This window comes from Stenella coeruleoalba (genome assembly GCF_951394435.1).
Source record: "Stenella coeruleoalba genome assembly, chromosome: 3".
NCBI classification, from domain to species: Eukaryota; Metazoa; Chordata; class Mammalia; order Artiodactyla; family Delphinidae; genus Stenella; species Stenella coeruleoalba.
In genome coordinates this window covers 38,932,394-38,952,814 of record NC_137148.1, presented here as the reverse complement: position 1 = coordinate 38,952,814, position 20,421 = coordinate 38,932,394, and the positions used below count along the sequence as shown (strand labels likewise).

Genomic DNA, 20,421 nt, shown 5'->3' with positions numbered 1-20,421 from the left:
CAGCATTCATTGTTAGTGGAAGAAAATGACTGCATTTTATAAATAAAATCACTCATTTTGTTTCATGAATTAAATCTTAAATGTTATTTAGGTTGCCAGACTATTTTTATTTCAAGTATTTCTTCTTGAGAACTTATATCCCACAACAAAAACTCTTGGACAGAATTTTAAATAACTATTATTTATAGTCTGTGAGTTTAAAATGAGATTTTAACTATTTAGCCCACAAGCACTTTCCCCTTTATTGCTTAAAATATACTGTTTCAAAGTATATACGCTCTCTTCCCAAATAAAACTTTTTTTTTCTATTTCCTGCTAGTTCTCCCCCGAAGTCAGATATTCTTTTTCCTTTGCTAAACCTATTTTTAAAGTAAACCTCCTGTATATAATAAAAACAAAGTAATATTTGATCTAATAAGTAATTACTGAAAATTTTAAGGCAAAACATGATCTTAACTAAGTGTGGGCAGTTTTTATTAATGGTAAAGAAAACTTATTTAAAACTAATTGAGACTATAAGTAATCTAAATTATCAAAATAACTGCAGACCAGAATCTGCACAAGTAGCATTTTGCCAGTCGTGTCTTTACTGTGCTCCGAACAATTCTTTACTGTATGATATTACAGAACTGTGAAAAAAAATAGATGTAACATTTTGAAGAAATTAATTAAAAAGCTATTGGGAAAAAGTAAAATCCTTCATAGCCCCTAAAAGTTCATTCCCACCGTATTTTACCTTATCATATTCAGTGGCCTGTCTAGTATTATCTCCATATACCTGCTAAGTTTAACAAGTTTCAAACAACACATTGTATTTGTGACAGGTCAAAATAAACAGCAACTCTTACCCATGAGAAAAAGGAAAGTCAATGCCTGAGTTACAGTTAAGGATTATTTTCTGGAGAAAGAAAAAAAAAATTCAGCTCCCTACAGAAATTCTTCGATTTCACGAAACTTGGGTTTTGTCTTTTTTCATTTGACACATTTGTGAGACTGGGACCAGGCAAGGAAGAACATGATGTGAATTTGCATACCTCCAAAGCTGGGAGATGGTGTTGTCTGTATGGCCATCACATGAAGCAAATAACCAAATTTTCTGACCTCCATTGATGGTTAGTTTTCAAACAGAGGCAGTATTATCTGTTCCATGCCAAAGACACACACACATACACACATACATTGTTTGCAAACTAGAAGAATAGTGAGTAACAAGATGTAACTAGAAACTCTCCCTTCTTTTTGAAACAAGAGAAAAACCCCACAGGGAAGGACCAAAATTATAATTAACTGAACGCTACTCAATTAATTTGAAATGCAAGCCACAAAATCCTTGGTTATAAATCCCCAAGCTGGGTTATTCGTCATTCCAAAAAGGGCACTGCAAGCTCTGTCCCAATGGTCCCCTCGCTCCCAAGTGGATGGTAGTGCCAGCCTCTCTGTGGTGGAAGCCAGATGGAGGATCAAGGCAGGCTTCCACGGTTTGCCCAGTGAACTGGTCACGAAAAGAAAGTCACGCCACACCTTGTGCTTGCTGGGAAAGAAAGGGCGCTCCGCCGCTCAGGGACACTCTAAGATGGTGACGCATCTTTCTCGGTACACGGTGTGGGGCGAAGGGGGGAGAAGCTTATTACTGAACTAAATGTTTTTACTGATTGCCCTTGAGTCAGAGCCCACTGACCCCGCAGACCGTAAGTGGTTATAGCGCAGACCTGTCATTTCCAGGCAGCAAGAGGAGATACCGGATTAGTCTAGGACACCTCGCGCTGAGCTTTCTCCTACAGCCCGCCACCCCCTAGGCCTCCGAGGCGCGGATAAAGATGCGCGCCGCGCTGGGGTCTCCGGCGAGCCCTGGCCAGGGGCTGCGCGGGGGCGGCATGGGACCGGATGGCCGCGCGCGGTGGCCCGCGGGGACCGAGCGGACGGCTGCGCTGGCGCGCGTCCCACCCGGTGTCCGAGGCCCGCCGCCACGCAGAACGGCCCGGATCGGGGCCGAGAAAACAAATGACTGCTTTGCGGCCCTCCCCATTAAACAATAAAGCGAGCTGTAAAGCCTCAGGTGCCTTGTTTGTTGTGCCGTCTGCGCCGCGCTGTGGCTCCGGCCGGGGCGAGCCGAGCGCAGTGGGCCGGGGAGCGCCTCTTCGGCTGATTCCAGGGAAAGATAAGGAGCCGCCGAGCCACCAGCTCTGTCTAGACTCGCGACCTCACAAGTCAAGCGCCTTGTTTGGATTAGCCCTCCAGATCTGCCAACCTGATCAACCCCTGAAAGAGAAGGGCCCAGCAACACCCTTTTTTCCTCTCCCGGACCACGATTGTCCCTGCTTTAAGGGATCAAGGGCTGACTTGCCTGCGGGAGTCATGGGGCTGGTTAGACCGCTGTCGGGTCCCCCATTCCTAGCACCCACCCACCCCAAACCCGAGTGCAGCCCGGCTCTGCCCTGCCCGCTGGACATGGGAAACACTTCAGAGGGGAGACCACTAGGAAGACCGAAAAAATTAGTTGCCAACCCAATCAAGTCCACAAATAACATCACCCTGAAATGAGCACGAACTTTTGCTCAGTGGAAGGGAAAGAGGGTCCTAGGCGTGGAGAGGGCTGAGCGGAGTCTCCCCGTAGGGCTCTCGTAAAGCTCAGGTTAAGGTGCCTTTCTTCCCATCTGGTGAAAAGCAATCTTACCCCCCAACTTTCCCCCCTAGTCTTAGGCGTCCTCTTTTGGAGAAAAAAAAAATGGTTTTCTTTTTGGAACGCTTTGCTTATCATTGCTGAGCCCTTTTTCAGAGGCATAATTAAGCAGAAAGATTTGCAAAATAAATGTTAAAAAAACTAAAAAGGATGAAGTACTCTTTAAGTGCGGCTCCGGGAGAGGCTGACTTCTCCAACGCATAGAAACTGGCTTCTCGGAGCCAACAGCTTAAGCGCCATAAAAATTAAAGTATGTGATAGTAACAATGCTCACAGCAAACACTCAGCAGCCTTCCCTCCTGCCCCTCCCCCTCCTTCGCTCCCAGTGAACCAACTTCTCTGTCTACACTTCAGAAGTCTCCGGGAGGTGTGGAGAGATCCTCCATCACGACTTGGGACATTGTAAGCTGTGAAGTTTATGTTTGTGGCGCCTGGGCTCAAACAGCCATTCAGTGGCTTGCTCGGTTATCAAGAAAACAACAATCAGAAAAGATCAGTAAACAGAATCGGCTGCCAGCACCCTGAATTAACTACTTACACTTTAGTTTAAAAATACCCACTCACACTGTACAAGTTAATTGTTTTTATTTTAAATAATTAATGAGAATTCAAGATTTGCAGCCATTTTTTGAAAGTAACACTTTTAAAATAAGGGCACAAAAATAATCTCCTCCCCCTTTCTCCCAGCGCCCCCAAAGAAAATTTGACTTGTCTTGTTGTGACATAATCTTTAATTGTTGATTAGCAGCGAGGAAGTAAATAGTCCTTAATGAATAGAACCCAAGCATAATTTGGATTATAAATCTCCTTTACAAAAGTTGACTAAACTGAACTTTACAGATAAGAAAACAAGTACTTTCTGCTTAGTTTACTTGTATTAGAGGTGAGATTAAACTCAAACTGGCTGGGTTCCATCCAAACTTAGCTCTTCTGGTGGTTTGGACCTAGTTTTTACTTTTTTTTTTTCTTCTTCTTTTTGAAGAAAAAGGAAAAGGCTAAGTAAATCCACAGGGGGCTTATAAGAGATATTTCAATGAGATCGATCTTATGGCTTAAAAATTCAAGGTGCTAGAAAAATGCCAAGTACTTTGAGGTACCTCAAAAGCACACTGTGTCTTTCTGGCTTTTAGCCAAAAGGATAAGATAGACCAAAAAGGGGGTCAATAGATAGGTTTAACAACTTGATCAGGGTGAAGAGCAGCAGAGCAACACAAAATCATCTATTTAATCTTGGATTCCAAAAAAGTTGTGAATTGGGAAGTGGGTAGACACACCCACGCAGAATCTCAAATAACCAGAAATGTTATTTCAATGAAGAAAAAAAAAGCCTCTTCGAATATGATTCTAACTTAGAAAGGACATTTTTTTTAAAAATTTTAATGGTAAGAAAAGCCAGGTCCATTTGATGAAAGGAAAAGACAGCGACAGTAAACTGACACAGAGGATGTTATTGCTCTGAACAATAAGGAGAAAAAAATCCTGTCTTTTTAGGAGTATAGATGTTGATATAGATTCCCTGATTTAAGGACAGCGTCCTGGATGTTTTTGGTTGCATTAAATTTTAGCTTGCAGAGCTGGAGGAAATGAGTCATAATGTCCAGAAGGAAGAATTCAGAGTAATAAGGGGAGGGAGGATCAAAGATAATGGCAAACAGGAGGAATTTCATTAGAAGAGCAACGCTCAAAATTCGATCTCCAGAGGTGTGCAGGGAAAAGGAGAGTATGTGCAAAAGATGGTTTGCAAACAAGAAGACATTTCAGCGACACATTTTAGAGCACATGCTGAGGAGTCTAGAAGGGAACACACCTTTCCTATGAATAATACAATAACTGGAATGCTATCGACCCATCAATCCATTCTCAGCCATCAGGCAACATATATCTTGAATCTAGCAAGTGAACCCAAATCATTCAACACTTCCCTCCCAAATTACTGTACTTAAATTCGAGCTGTGGACTTCGGAACAGACTGACATCTATATATGTAAAACATTATCTCCCCACACACAAACCTAATCTTAGAAATAAATGTCAGGATGAAAAACCACCACAAAGATGTGTGCCTCACTTAAGTACCTCTATTGCCTTCAAACCCTAAATAAAGTTTTTATCCAAGTCCTAATGTTTTCAAAAGTGTCTACTAAAGGCTATGGCTGGGAAAGGGAACTTAATGGTTTTCAAACCAGGGCTTGGGCTATCCGTAACTCCGCACTCCTGATACCAATATCCATGTTGTACCTGCCATCCTTGCACTTATTAGTTAGTCGCCTAAGGTATGACGGTGAGCAAAAAGGAAAATCAAAGACAGGCGAATAGAAACAGTGAATCGGAATCTGAAAAAGCCAAGTCTGGTGCAAGAGATTAGAGGAGAGAGACGGGACAGAAAAGAAAAAGAAGAAGAAGGAGGAGAAGGAGAAGAAGAAAAAAAGAAAAAAGGCCTTTCTTGGAGAAGATCCGTGTGAGATAAGACATAACTCCTGTTTTTCTCAACAGATGACTACAAGCCATTATTACTGCGGCCAAATTATTACCCCTCTGTCAAGAATTAGACACAACAATCAAAGTAATCAACGGGCATGTCTAATGCACTGTAACATTTTCAATGCAAAGTTTGTTTTCTCTCTGGCCCCACCACGTTAGAGCCTGTAATTAACCCCTTATGTAGGACAAAGCCAAACAAAAGCCTAATTGAGGCTCTTTCCCGACTTGCGGCAGGTTTGGAGAGGGTGAAAGCGACTTGAGAGCTGGGGAGACGCGGAGCTTCCGGGGCTCCAGCCCGGCCTCCACCCCGCTCGCCGTCAGGGGTCCTAAGGGGCGCACGCCACGAGACACACGATTAGGGTACGTTAGCTTTCGTATTTATTACGAGTTGTCAGATGTTTAAAAAGGCATTACACTGGCGCGTACAAATGCATTCAGTCTGTAGAGAGCCAAAGTATCATGGGGGGAGGGGGAGGGGAGGAGACAGGGTGGAGCCCCAAATCCTTACTCTACACCCACAAACGAACCGAGAAGCCTGATTTCGAACAGGGCCATTTCTCCTTCCCTGGGTTCTGGTTCTGGCCCAGGAGCCGCTGCTAAATGCCAGCGGGCAAGGTGTTAAGAGCTCACGTCCACGAAACTCTGACCGCAGACAACCCGGATTCCTGCCCCTAGAAGGCGGTTCCCCACCTAGTCCTCGCCGCGCCCCTCCACCCTAACCAATCACCCTCGTAAGGTTTTGGGGGTCTGAGTTAAGGGAGAAAGAGAGAAGGGGAGGGGGGTAGGAAACAAGTTAGAGACGGTGGGGCAGGAGAGGCAAGAAAAGACACCCACTGACTGGTCTGGGAACTGGTGAGAAAACTCCCCTCGCTCCGTCTGGTCTTCCTGCTCAAATAAAGCAGCATTTCTCAAACGGCTGACAGCCGCCACTGGTAAATAATGATCATACTTCACTGGCTAGGCAGAAAGCCTCTCTTTTAGCGAGAGCTTATACTTGAAATATGGGTCATTTCAACGATCCTAAGCAGAAGACTTTGGTATAAAGCACTCTAAGGAGATAAACATAGTGACTCAGGATCAAAATCCATTTTAAGCAGGACCCTCTTCCTATTTTGGGTGGGGTGGAGTGGGATGGAGGGTGGGGCAGGAAAAGAGACAGGAGGAAAGAAAGGTGGGAAACAGGACAGAGGAAAGCATCTCATTGTCAAAAAACCAGTAATATTATCACAGCTGAGAGCAAAAGGCTTCCAACCAGTTTTGATCCAACTATTGAAATGCAAACTTGCAAGTTCCACCTTAACTATCTGCAATAAAATATCACACCTATTATATGTCAGTTTACCCCGATTCACATGCAGTCTTTAATTTCAGACATTTTAATGACTTACTTGTAAACATATAAAAGAGGGACCCTGGATCATTGTGTTTATTTATTTATCTATGCCAAACATTTATTGGTGAAATAGTCCTGAAGATATAATTCTACATATGGCGCTTTGATTTCACATAATATTTAAGAAAAAAGACAAAACACATAGAATTAGACATATAATTCAAAGACCACGGTACAACCTTTATCTTTTTTTTTTTACTTCAGCAAACAAAACATAATGTCAAATGACATGAAAAGTGGCAAGTCTTCCGACAATAAATAATAAATTACTTTATAATTTTTGCAATGCAAGAGCAAACAAAAAAAAAGTTTCCTTTTTTTCCTCTTTATTTCCAGAGAGAGCGAAAACAGTCATTTTAACCAATAACTATACACATCTTTGGGGGAAAAGTTCTTGGACAGACACAAGTCAAACACAATCCCGAGACGCTTGTGGCAAAATAGAGGTAACCTTGTTGCAATGCTTTATAAGTTGGTTTTTAAATCTGAATTCAAAAACCTTTAAAGTCGCTTCAGACTTCTTGATAGAGGATGGATCTCAAAAAAAAAAAGAGGGGGAGGGGCAAAGGGAAAAAGAAATCAGCTACAGGACATGCTAGAGACCCAGGATTTCAATTAACCCCTTGTTCAAGTCAACTAAAAACATCGCAAACCAACGCAGCTCCACCTTCCTGAAAGGACTCTTTCAGCCAAAGAGGCCAGTTTCTCTTTCTGCTCATTTGCTGGAGCTCCTGTTTGGCAAGGCAATGACCAATATAGAAACAGCACCATTCAGAATAAGATGGACTAGAAAATCTCTATTTCTGCTTTTCTCTAGATGTGCAGTGAAATGAAAATGCTTTTTTTGAGATCCTTGAATATAAATCCTCTACGTTTTAAAAACGTCTTTTTTTTTTCTTCAGTACTCCTAAGGTCATTGGATAGCATTATGTTGGGTTTGGGTTTTGTTTGTTGTTTTAATTCTAGTAAAATCCCATGATTGTCTTCACAGTGTTGCTACCATATCACCTTGTCATTAAAACAGACTTCGTGCGTTTCATGGAGCATTCATTTCTTGATTCAGTTTTTATTGACTGGGTCGTTAAATACTTTTGTTTCGGAGTTCAACATTATAATTTCCCACTTTCTCCAACAGGGAAAAAAATACATCTGAATGAATGTTCCTCATGCCTCAATTGGACTGGCTACCATGCTGTTAGGTGTATCTGGGAGCTGAGAGGACATCGACGCCACTTCACTGCCAGTGGAATTAGAGCCCGGTCCTCCTTCTGAAAAATTGACCTGCATAGAAGGTTAAGAAATGAATAAAGGAGGCTGTGATCGTATTCACAAAAGGATTATAAACTTGTCCTCTGTGTGTGTGTGTGTGTGTGTGTGTGTGTGTGTGTGTGTGTGTGTGTGTGTCTGTTTGCAGAGACAGATATATAGATAGAGATATCCGCACATATAATTGAATTTTAACAGGCTTAAAGAAAGCCTACAAGGAAAAGAACTTGGGAAGAAATCCTCTCGCTTTCCCATCTTCCAAGAGATCTCTGTTTTAACTGAAACTGAATTCCCAACATTATGTTGCATTAAATTATTTAAGAAGAAATGTGTTTCCCACTGTAAAATGGCATCGCAACTCTACCATGCATGCTCGAAATAAAATTATCCTGCTGGCTACGTGTTGCCCTGGGAGCAGGCGAGTTCTCAGTCTCTAGGCGTCAAAGCCTCTCTTCTTGAGTTGGAAAATCCATAACACGCCGCTCAGATCGTGTGACGGGAGATTCAGAGGAGGCTCCACAGAACAGTGATTAACTCCTCAGAGGGTTCACAGCGTGGCCTTTCTTCCTTGTTGTTGGTCCTGCTGCCTTTTGGCCTCTTTCTCTCTTTCAATCAGGCTCTTCCTTCCGAGAGGAGACCCATATATTATAACGTCATCCACATTATAAATATCTGGCTCCTTCTCTTAAGCCGAAAGTATTGTGTTGCTGTTGTAAACCTTCTTCTCCACTCTGCTCCCAACACCTCCCCATCCTCGGCTTCCCTTCCACTGCTCTCAGCTGACACTAAAGTTTCAGGAGGTGCAAACACTCGGCTGCCCTGAACCCTCCCCTTACCTGCCTTCTATGATCCAAATAACTGGTAAGATTAGCCTGACATTAAAAATAATTTCTTTTTCCTAATTCCGGGGTCTACCTTCCTTGCTATCTTATTGAACTTTCCCACTGTGAAGCCAAGGGACTTCTCAAATCTGCCTCCTCTAGACTGGCCCACTTTCAAACAGACACCTGGGCCAAGCCCTTTTAACCCCTGCCTGTGGCCCATTACCCAACTGTTGCCACAAAGAAAGAAAATGCCCTCCAGGTAAATGTGAGGGGAAAAAGTTAACCTCAATTCAAGCTTTATTTTCAAAGAAAGGAACAAGTTTTTTGGATGGATCTTGTTTTATAGAACAAGGTCCTACAGGGCTGTTAATTACTTAAGAAAAAAAAAGTATGTGTACATATATCACCTCACAAAAGATATATACTTAATAATCTTAGTTATCTTCACCCAGGTGAAACGTGAGTTGAGTTTTCTCTTCTCTGGATGTGTAGAAATATTAACACGAAAACCGGTTTTCACATTATTATCTCTCTGATTGGTAGAACTCAGGTTCCTTTTGCTATACATGCCCCACAGTATGTGACTGTGTAGGATATTTGAACTTACATACTAAAAAAATGTTTAAGCACTCCTACATTTTAGATTAAGATATAGTCCCAGAAAGAGATATAGTCACAAAAGTATCAATCATATCTTTGAATAACTGAACTTTTTATTGATATATTTGAAGAGTGCAGATAGGTGCCTGCTGACCGTTGATAATAACATTGATTATGTATTACAACATTGATTATTATTACAATCACCTTGATTTAGGTCCTTAACTATACCATGCTCTAGGAGCTGAGAAGGGAGTACATTTACTGGCTGCTGATCAAAATGCCAAGGTGATCTCTAATGTCCCTTCTGACGCTACAAGTCGAAGATGTATGATTCTGCAACCCAGGATACCTTCCCACGCGTGTCTATTTAGTTAGGCACCTTGAAGTTAATCCCTCAGAACAGGCCTGATTGATAGAAAATTCAACCTATATGGTCAAACTATGAACTCTCACAGAAAAGACTGACAAGAGGTTTGTTTTCCTTGAGTGCTTCCCTCCTCTCTCCAACACACCCCCTTCGTCTCTCCCCACGCCTGGGGTCGGGGAGCACCCTCCTCGCTAACCCCCCAGAATCGTTCCTTGTGTGACAGTTTAACCAGAATCTCCTTTCTGGAGATTCAGCCTCCCCACTCTGGGAGCTGACACTTACCAGTTGCTGAAAAGCCGGCTGATCTATGTCACTCTGCAAGGCGAAGTCACTCAGTACTTTCCAAGGCGGCTGGTAACTTTGCACCTCCACTGGGTTTGCCTGTAAGCCACCGTCGTGTCTCTCTGGACTGGCAGCCACCATGGGAGTTCCTGTCATCCCCTGGATATTCTGTGAATAGGTCCCCCCCCAAGCCCAACATGTTAATGAGCAAACTCCCTCCCTCCATTGTCTGTGCAGGCTAAGCAAATATACCCTGGTATTATCTTATCTATATAGTGGCCTTTATTGACTCAGTTAATCTGCTGCGCGTATGGATATTAGCCAGGGTTCAGTTCTGTGTTATTACGTTTTGTTCTTCTGTTTCTGTGGGCTGGACTATTAGGTCTGCTTGGACCTTATTAAGTGAAATTCTGTTTCGACTTTCTTCTTTCCCTTTAAATTCACTGTTAATCCCAATTCCGCCCGTCTGCCTTTCCAGGCCATAGCATCTCAGTGGAAAGCTGAGGCAGGATAGGCCTCCCTTCAGCCTCTAGACATGATGATTTTCTGGGCAGTTTGTTAGTCAGATCTGGGGGTAGATTTTCTGCAGGCAATTCTCTGGGAGCCAACCCCGACTCCCAAGCACTTGGGTCAGGCCACTATTGTGCTATTATGCACTAACCAACTTAGAAAATGCCCTGGCCCAGGCTTGGCCAGTCTGTCAAATTTAATGACAGCATGTTTTATGGCATTTAAAAATAGGGCCTAAGCCGTAAAAAGCAAAAAAAAAAAAAAAAAAATTGCTGGTTGGTGGGGGGAAGAAAGAAACTCTTTAGTTTAACTTAACCAGGAGGCCTGCCAGTTGGGTGCCGCTCTGGGCCAGGGATGATTGTGGGTAATAGTGCCAGGGGCCTGACATCTCTGGAGACCTGGGCTTGACCTGGAGCAGAAGGTGCCCTGTTTTCACGGGTCACCTTGGGGCACTTCGCCCACCTGGGGGCTCTGCTGCAGGCTGCGCACGGGGGACACCGGGATGACCCTGGATTAAAAAGGAAGCCAAGGAGTTGTCCCTTCCTCCTCTCGGCTGCCTGAGGAACTGATGACCGGAACTTTGGCAAAACCAGCGCCAGGCCTCACTGCCCACGGAGGGGGAGACGGCCCTTCCGGATCCGGGATGGGGCGAGGCTGAAGGGCACGAGCCCACCCCCGCGGGCTGGGGCCTCCCGGAGCAGCGCGGGCCGCGGTGTGGGCGCTGGGCCGGGCACCGGTGGGGGCGCCTCTCCCCGGGGCAGGGGGAGGGGGGAGGGGCCGCCAGTGCCGGGTCCTGCTCCGGAGCCGGAGGGAAACGGCGCCGGCCCACCTGGGCAGCCGGCACGCACGCCTCCTCGGCTTCCCCCTCTCGTCCCCTGCCCGGGCCCCAGGGCCACTCACAGTTTTGTCATTGGGTTGCTGCTGCTGGAGCTGCTTCATCATGATGCTCCGCTTCTTGTCCTTGCACCGCTTGTTCTGAAACCAGACCCGGATCACGCGGGGACTGAGGCCGGTCATCTCCACCAGTTGCTCCTTCATGAGCGCGTCGGGCCGGGGGTTGGCGGCGTAGCAGGTCCGCAAGGTGTGCAGCTGCTTCTCGTTCAACACAGTCCGCACGCGGGTGGTCTTCTCTGGCTGCTTGTGGACGTGGGGCCGCAGGGCCGGCTGCCGGGCGGAGATGGGCTCGGCTGCGGGGCAAGGGGTGCCGTGAGCGGGCCGGGCCGCCCGCCCGCGCCGCTCCCGGACAATGGGCAGCTCTTTGCAGCCTCGACAGACAAAGCAGGGGCGGCAGAGGTGGGGGTAAGGGGCGCGAAAGGGAGAATAAAATCTCGCTGTCTAATCTCAGAGGTCAATGCTCAGTAATCCGGACCCAGAAAGCAGCCTTCGCCCCTGCTCGTGTCAACATGGAGTCAGCAAAGGGGCGCACGTCTCAGGGCCTGTCCCCCTGCTCACAGCAAGGGCGGCATCCTTCTGCCTTGTTTCTCCTCCCTTTGCGACTTTTCTAGTACCCGGACTGGGCCCAGGTTACACCGAGTCCACACAGCCCCCCACCCCCAACGCACAGGCGGTACTAGGGAAAGAAACGCAGAACCCCAGTGACAGCCAGAGACACTACCCCAGCGGGATGCCTGCAGCGCAAAGGCTGAGGAGGATTCTGACAGAGAGCTTGAACTTCAGTCCCCAGGGTACAATTATATCAAGGGGATAAAGAAATTCGGGATTTCGGCCACCTCTCCAGGCTTTGATCTTTCTTAGTCTACCTGGATCTACTAAATCTACCTGGATGTTCCTGATGTGATCTGATCCCAAGAAAAGGAAAATCGAAACTCTTTAGAGCTGCCTGGCCTCTAGAGAAAAGACAGCTGGGGAGTGTTCTGGCTCCTGACTCCCTCCCAATACTTCGGCCTCTTCTGTGCTTCCCACAGCAGAGCACAGGTTGCACCGAACAGAATTTGCCACCTCTGGCTTTGCCCCCCTGCAAGCTAAGTCACAAATCCCCCAGGATGGAATTCTTAGAGCTGCCAGAGAGCAGAGGAGGAAGAGTTGTAGTTTTCTCACAGCCAGAACTCAGGGCGAATTGACACTTTCAAAATGCACAGGGCAGATCTATCAAGACCAGAAAGCAGGTTTGGAAACGTTGTCTGCCTTCTTACCTGTGGCCCCCCTCCTGGCCAACCTTGCTCTATTTCTACTCTCCTTCCTGGGGCAAGGGCCCTCAGATCTGTTTGTTACAAATCTTGCACTTTCCAGGACCCCCGGGGGTCAGGTCAACACCTATGGGGTCAATTTAGTGTCACAGCAACAGGGCCGAAGATGAAATTCTCACCAAATCAAGTAGAATGAACGGTTTAAAGAGGGAGGTTCCCTTTCAAAGGCAATTACTGCAGATAAGCTTGTGGACAGTTTTAAATTACGGCTCCGTGCGAAGGCTTGCAATTATTAAAACTGTATCTTTTCAGGCCCACTCTCTCACAAAGGGATACAAATAAATTTTTAAAGTATTTTGGAGTGGGGGGGGGCAGTTTGCAAGGGAAAAGGAATTGAGAGGCTAAATAACTTGAGGCCACCTAAGCTTCCTTCATTGGGTTAAAGGAGGAAGCTCCAGGGGCCCAGAGCTCCACCCCTTTAATTAGGCAGCTGCGGGGAGAATACCTGGCGGGGAGCTGAAGCCCGTTTTCAGTAAGCCGCGTTTTGGAGGCCAAGGTGAACTGGAAGTACTGTTTGGGCGTGTGCAGACACGTGTGCCCAAGCGGTGTACATTCACGGGCACCCACATCTAGACACACAGACGGGTAGCTGTGCTGGGGGGAGTCAAGGGAGACAGTGAGGGCATTGAACCTTGCTGCGAAAGAGTGAAGCGCGGTGCAAACCGCACCCAGAACCCTCCGTCTCCGACCGCAGCAACCGCCGCAAGGGTCCCAGGGTTGCTGCGGCCGCTGGCGCGCTGGCAGGGGTGGCGCTGGCCTCGCCTGGCGCCTGCCTCCCCGAGGAGGGCCTCCCTCCGCGCCCAGAAGTACCTGCCATTTGCAGCGGCCGCGCCGGGTGCAGGGGGCTGAGCGGGTCGCCGGCGCCCAGGCTGGCCCTCTCCACCACGTCGTGATCCGCGCGGCAGAAGAGCCCGTCCTCCCGCAGCGCGAACTCGTCCCCGGGGATGAGCTGGCGGCTGCAGGCCACGCAGCGGAAACACTCGATGTGGTACACCTTGGAGCGGGCGCGCATCACGAAGTCGTTCTTGCTGAAGCCGATGCTGCACTTGGCGCATTTGATCCCGTACAACCTGCGCGGGGGCCGGGCCCGGGGCGGGAGGGAAGCACAGAGAGAGGTGGTCACTTCAGGCGGGCGCTGCCCCCGACCCAAGGTCGCTGGCAACCTCGGCCACAACGCCCTGAGACACTGAAATCAGCATTCGCAGACAAGCTGGGAATGGGAGGGTGGAAATGATTAGATTTCTCTCGTTTCCCGCTCCATTTCCCTTTCCTATGAGCTTCTGTGTCTCGATCCGTACCTCTTACTTGAAAACGCCCAGTCCAAACCATCGAAAAATGTTTGACGTGTTGGAAGCCTGGGCCGCTGCTCCAGCGACCAGTCCAGGGTGACCCTTGCCGCTCTTGGCAGGAAGGGGTCCAGGGGGACTCGGGAGTCACTGGCCCCAAATTTTTGCCTCCCTATCCCCCAATTTCTGCTGCTAGAAACGTCTCTAAAACTGCAACCCAAATCCTCCTTTCAAAAGAAAATGAGGTTATGGAATGAGATTGTCATCCCACTCGGTATGAAAACACACAAATGCACAGGCAGAAGAACAAAATGAAACCTCTGAGGGTTTCCAGAGCCCTTTCTGCACAAGCCCACTGCACTTTTCCCCAGCTAAAGATCTTTTCCTCAGGCAGCAATGTTAACAGAAAGTTTCCTCTCCCTTCCTCCTTTTATTATTATTTAAAAAATCTGCTTTGGTTCCCTCCATCTTTTTCAATTTGCTGAAGCATCTACCTTTATTTCAGTTTGTTTGAGAACGCTGACCAGACAGAAAAATGAAAAGACCCACTCCTAAGGTCTTCCTCACTGCTGACCTTTCTTTACCAAGAGACAATCCTTGTAGGTTTCATCTAGAGGCTCTGCCCTGGCCCCCTCTCCGCCTTATCACTAATAACCAAAGCAGGAGCGTTCCTACAAACAGAGAGAATGGAGGAGAGGAAAAGACCTACACAAAGGGGGGTAAGAGGGGGAGCCTCGCTCCCCCAAGGGGGGAAAGGCATTCAGAAATCTAAACGGTCTCTCTGTTCTGCTTTTACAACTACAGGATTTCAACGGGACACACACACTTGCACGCGCATACACACACACAGTTGAAAGAGTGGAGAAGAAAATGTAAAAGCGATTGGTTCCTTCCACTAACGTTTAGCCAGAATTAGGCACAAGCAGGTCTGAATACAATTGAGCAAAACACTATCTCCACAGGAGTAAAGCCACTGCTGGGGTTGAGAAGTGAGCTCTCCCTCCTCCAGAATCTCCAGTTCACAAACCAATCAAGTAAACAATTGAAAATGGCTCATTTGTCAGAGGTTAGAAGGTAGATTCAAAAGTTTTCCCTTCCTCCGCCTACTCTATGTGAGATCTTCCACTTCATAGGATGAGGACTTTACCTTGCCTGTGACCAAACAATTTGGAAAATCCCTCCCCCTTCCTCTAGCTCCCCACTTCCCCTCTTTCCTCCCGTTCTCCTCCCCCACCATCAAAGTATTAATAAACTTTTTTTTTCTGCACTGTTCAGCTTTATTAAAATTACACTCTCCACTTCGTGGTTTTAAAATAAGAAAAAATACTGCACACTAAGTGAGCAGGAAAAAATTGTAACTGCATACTTAAATCACAGCTAAACTTTAAGGTTAAGTTCTAAGCTCCATAAACTCTATGACTTACAGAGCTAATTACTTGTTAACAGCCACTGGAGAACTTATTTTTAAATATAATATTTTGATATTATTCGACATAATAACGAATCGACATAATAACGAAGGTGTTATCTCTTCTGTTTTGTTCTTAAAACAATAATATTTTCTTTGGAAATTCTACTTCCTTCCTAAGGCAGAAAATGAAGTTTCTGACATATGTATACACAAGTCAGAAAATTTGAGATTGGCAAAGCATAAAGTTTAGACGCAGAATAAATTGAAAGAAAAAAATTCAGAAAGTTCCTTATGTGGTTTTATTCTTGACAGTAAGGGCAATTCGCTCATTTTATCAGTTACCAGATTTTAATGTGAGAAAGGAAGCTGTTCAATTATCTAAATATACCAATTGTTCGTAGACAGATGATGGGCAATTTGATCTGCTCTGTCTAATTCATCAGCTCAGATAAGATAAGAAAGAAGACAGTCAGATGTCACCAAAGGGTTAATATTTAAAAAGATTAAATTTCCGGTCTTTTTTACAGAGAATATTTGGGTTGGTTTTTAAATTTCCCAGGCAGGAGTCCTTACCCTAAAAGTAAAAGGGCAATATCTCTATTTGCTCTTTCAAAGTACATCTCTAAATATGCTTAGGTCAAACTATTTCACCTATTGCATTGACATCTCCGAAGAATCTGGAAGTTACTAATAAAATACTTAATTAAAATAAATAAAAAAGAAAAAACATTGCATGATACAATAAAAACCAACCAACCTTTTTTTTTTTTAAGTTTAGAAACCCCAACTTTTCCATCTTGATTTTTTTTGTTTGTTTTGGAAGGGGGAGGGTAACAGAGGAAAATAATTTGAGCATCACAAATTCCAAAAGCAATTATACAAGCTTCAATGCCACATAATTTATGGGAACCACTATCGAGTTTCGCGGGGGTTTTTTTCCCTCTAAAAAGTAAAATGAACAGCATAGGTTAATTTACATATTACACTTACAAGGGTAACTTTTGCACGCTGGAATCCATTAAGGCAAACTTCACCAAAGGACAAAGCCACACAAAATAATAAAGAATGGGGAGAGAGAGGGAAATCTCACAAAATTAAGGAAGCAGTATAAATGGCGTACCTGATATAATCTCTTTTACAGTAGGTTTTCCCATCTCTAACAAAGCACGTACAGCTCTCGTCCAAATACTGATTACACTCCGCACATTTCAAACATGCCGCATGCCATTCCAAATCCGGAGAAACCCTCAGAATATACTGATCGTGAATTTGATTGCCGCAACCAACACATAGGGAAATCAGACGTTTTTCTGAAATGAAAATAAATACATGATTGACTAACCGTTTACTTCCTACAGAGATAAACACACTTTTAGTGTCGTTCTCTTATAGGGCGTACTCTGCGAGTTTTTTTTTTTTTTTAAGAGTATTGCACTTTGGGATGGTAATTGGAGTGTGCCATCAACACCCTGACTCACTTTTAAAAGGAGGTGGAATATATGTAAAATGCAGATTTGAATAGTCTACATTTGTAAGCCTAGCACGCAATCAAACCCGTTCATTTTGTATTTCTTTTTCCTCCCTCCTCCCTCTTTGCCATAATCATTGGGAAAGATTATGGATAAGTCAAGTCAAAGAAAAGGTTTTGACTAGAAGCGTTAAGTGAACGCAGGGATGTCTATATTTTCCATGAAGCACGCTCTTAAATAGCACATAGGACTGGAAATTGTTAGCAAGAGCAGACATCAATACAGTTGTCACTCGTTGTTCTCTTTTGCAAGTCTAATGCTAATTCACATCTCCGGGTATTGTACTTGCAGGCGGACCTTTGCAACAGAATAACCTTCTCGGAGAGCTCAGGATTCCCGAGGAGGAAACCACCGCTTAGCACCAGAAGGCTAGGGTTTTGGAGGGCACGCAGGCGAATTCAAACACAAGGTACGATCAGTTTCCCGAAGATCAGAACCGACAGCAAGCATGCAGGCGTGGCGGCAACAAGAAAAAGCCACCTTCTCTCTCTCTCTCTCTCTCTCTCTCTCTCCAAGCAATGACTCGAACTCCGAAGAGCCCTTGGCACCCTTGCCTGAGAGAGACCCCCGCACAAGAACAGCACACCGAGCCCCACAAGGTAAAATCGCCTCTTACTTTTTGGTGGATCTCCCATGTCTCCCATATCTGTAACAGGGAGTAATGTCCACAGTGAAATGGTGGTTGTACAGTTGGTGACCAGCCCACAGAGAGGATGCTGGAGCTGTGGCTAAGTGGGAAACAGTGGCCCCTAGGGTTGCCAAGGCTGAGAGAGCCGCTGCCCGGCTGCGCCGCGCCCTCGCGGATCGGGGAGTCCAATTTAAGCCGGCGGAGCTGGCGGAGCGGAGGCGCTGCGGCGGCGGCTGACTCGAAGCGGCTCGGGCACCTCTCTTCCTTATCTCTTACTCAAACTTCTCTGCTCCAACTCAGCTCCATCGCCATTGGTCTGACGCAGCGCGCGGGGACGTCAGGCGAGCGCCTCGCCCATTGGCTGCGGGGCGTGCGGCGCAGCTGTTCTGATTATCATATTTCAGCCTCGCTGCTGCCGTGCGCCACTGACCGCTCAGCGAGCCCGCGGGAGAGGATTAGGGCTCCCGAGGCGAGTTGCTCGGGGCTCAGGCCGCTCTCCCCCGATGCTCGGGCGGCCCGGCCGCTCTGGCTTTTGGCTTCCTTCTCCTCCTCCTCCTGCCCCCTCCCTTGCTCCTTCTCGGCCGTGCCGCCAGCGCCCTCGCCTCCTGTCGCGCTGCTCCTCCGCCCTGCGCTCCTGGGGTCCCCGCAGTCCGGCTGGCCGTGTTGCGCGCTGGGCTCACTTTTCCGCCGCCGGTGGCGAGTGGCTGGTGGGTAGGTCTTCCTGATGAAGAGGTCCTTCCCGGGCTTTAGGAAGAGGGGCGACTTGGAACAGGCCGTTCGCCTCGTTTGGTTTCGCGCTTTGGCGCACAGCTCCGGGCCTGGCCGGGCTTTGCTGCCGGGGCGGGTGAGTTCCCGAACTGGCTGCGCGTAGCGCGCTGGGAGCTGGCTAGGGGAAGACGAACCGGTCATGGGATGAATAGACCCAGAGGAATTGTTCGCTGCTGCCACCCCACTACCCCGTTATCCCTGACTTCAGATCTCCAGAAACGTGGGGGGTGGGGGGAAGGGGCGCTTCGTGCCTAAGCGGAAGATCAGGTTGGAAGCGCACAGGTAAAACCAAGCTGACTCCGCGGACTACTCTCTCCTTCCGACCCGCGAGGTCGGCTTTGCAGTTTAGAATTAGGAAGTGCACTAACCCGAAGCCTAAGTGCAAAGTGATCGGCCAGTAGTTTAAAGTTTGCAAAGTGAATATAGCCTGTCCAGTTCCTCTCTCTTCTGGTTTCCTGCCCTTTGTTTTTAAGCAAACGTGTACAGTTAGCTGGTGGTGTTTCATAATTGTAAGGACAAGTCTCCACGTCTCTCTAGAGATTTTAAAAATGCGTCAGTCTAAGGGCGTGAGTTAGGGAGAGGTCCAACAGAAGAACAGCGAAATACCTATTTCCCTTCACTGGGTGTGTTTATCTAATCAATTTCTCTCGGGAAACAACCTGGAGAGAGAAGAGTGTTGGCTGCAACTCGCCGGTAAATAACTGTTTTTAATAATTTCTTACATGTTCCCGTCATATCTTAACCATCTCCCCAAAAGAGTCACAGGAAGGCCACGAAGACTCCCCCCACCGCACTCCTCCAAAACTCCTGAATAGCTACTCCTTATCTAATGTGACTGCCAGTTTTATCTAAAAAGGCCCGCAAACGCACGCAGTAGTAGGTTTAATTTCGGTGTTTAATTTCGGTTGCCTTGAGAAAACCTGGTGTGTTAGGAAACTCCGTTCTTTGTATCATTCGCCAGATCTAGCCCTTGATAACAGCCGTGAGCCCTCAGCCGGTCTCAGTGGCTCGGTTTACAGGGATATGCTTCTCCAGAGCGCAGAGAGAAACTAAGATGCTGAATTTCCTCCTGATCTGGCTGGGGCTTTGCCAAGAACATGCATTTGTTTTGTTTTCTCTCAAGGAAAATTTCTAAATGGATCTCATCCCTTCTGTTTTTATTGTATCAATAAGTGATATCAGAGTGCGTGTGTGAAATCGAAAGTTAGAGGTAGGTTGATACATTTACCAGACTGGGGGGGGGGCGGGGTGGTTTTGGTTTTTGGTCATAGTTTCTAGTCTCGATGGTATTATATGCGTGGAGCCTTTTGTCAGGCTGCTTTTGTAAAACTGATGCTGGTAATGACAACACGAAGCAAATCTTCCCAGCATACGGGTATGTTTCCTGTACAGATAACCAAGCTGACTCTATTTTTTAAAAAGGTACTATATCTCCAGGAAGTAGAGAATTTTAACCAATCATATTCCATCATGCCACCTTTATAACATGGAATTAAACAACGGAAGCTGCCAGAAGCCTGATGACTTATATTTGAGATCCAGAAAGCACCCTCACTATCCATCCTCCTTCAAACCAGCCCCACACACACTGTGGTATTTTAACTCCCTAAACTCATAAGCTATTCTAAAGAATTATTGCTCCTGATGATAGCAAGTCCAAATAGAAAAGCTGGCATGTGGCTTGGAGGTAAACCGTTAGTAGTAGGCAATTTTATCATAATGATGAAGACAAGATGTTTTCCTTTCTTCAACCCACACTATTACTGTAAACAAGTATTTTCTTAAGAAGTTTCTAAGCTGTTAGATACCTTCTGTCAAAGGGAGAAATTTGAGGGAACCCAATTATGTTGTTCCATGACGGATGTACTCTGGAGTTCTGTGTGTCCGTAGCTAATACGTTTTGCATTAAAATCAAAGTTAGGGTAGCAGGCATTATTGTTTCACTTCACCCTGAAGTTCAAGTGCGATCACAGATTATTCCCCTGTTTGTTTAAATGATTTCTATACACACATTTAACGCATCAACTATATCTAAAAAAAAATTTTGTAATGTTTTTATAGAATACATCAAACTCACATCAAACTGTGATTAGCAATATTTCCGCCCCCCCCCCGTATTTGATCACAGGAGCGACCTCTTGTGTTCAAAGGGGGGATTAGACCCTCTCTTGTCAAAAATGGATTCA

At 46.2% G+C, this 20,421-nt stretch overlaps 1 protein-coding gene across 2 annotated transcripts; it reads right to left on the bottom strand.

Annotated features, from left to right (window-relative positions):
• Positions 1-6,632: 6,632 nt before the first annotated feature.
• ISL1 (ISL LIM homeobox 1) lies at positions 6,633-17,895 on the bottom strand. Of its 2 annotated transcripts, XM_079917570.1 has the most exons (6): positions 17,456-17,895; positions 16,431-16,620; positions 13,424-13,683; positions 11,307-11,593; positions 9,897-10,064; positions 6,633-7,835 (listed from the first exon to the last, which is right to left on the bottom strand). In XM_079917570.1, exons 1-6 carry the CDS (start codon positions 17,481-17,483, stop codon positions 7,719-7,721), a joined length of 1,050 nt encoding a protein of 349 aa, XP_079773696.1. In that variant the 5' UTR covers positions 17,484-17,895; the 3' UTR covers positions 6,633-7,718. The 2 variants fall into 2 exon arrangements, with proteins under 2 accessions (XP_079773696.1, XP_079773695.1); XM_079917569.1 differs by lacking the exon at positions 6,633-7,835 and having other exon boundaries at positions 9,468-10,064.
• Between the last annotated feature and the right edge of the window lie 2,526 nt (positions 17,896-20,421).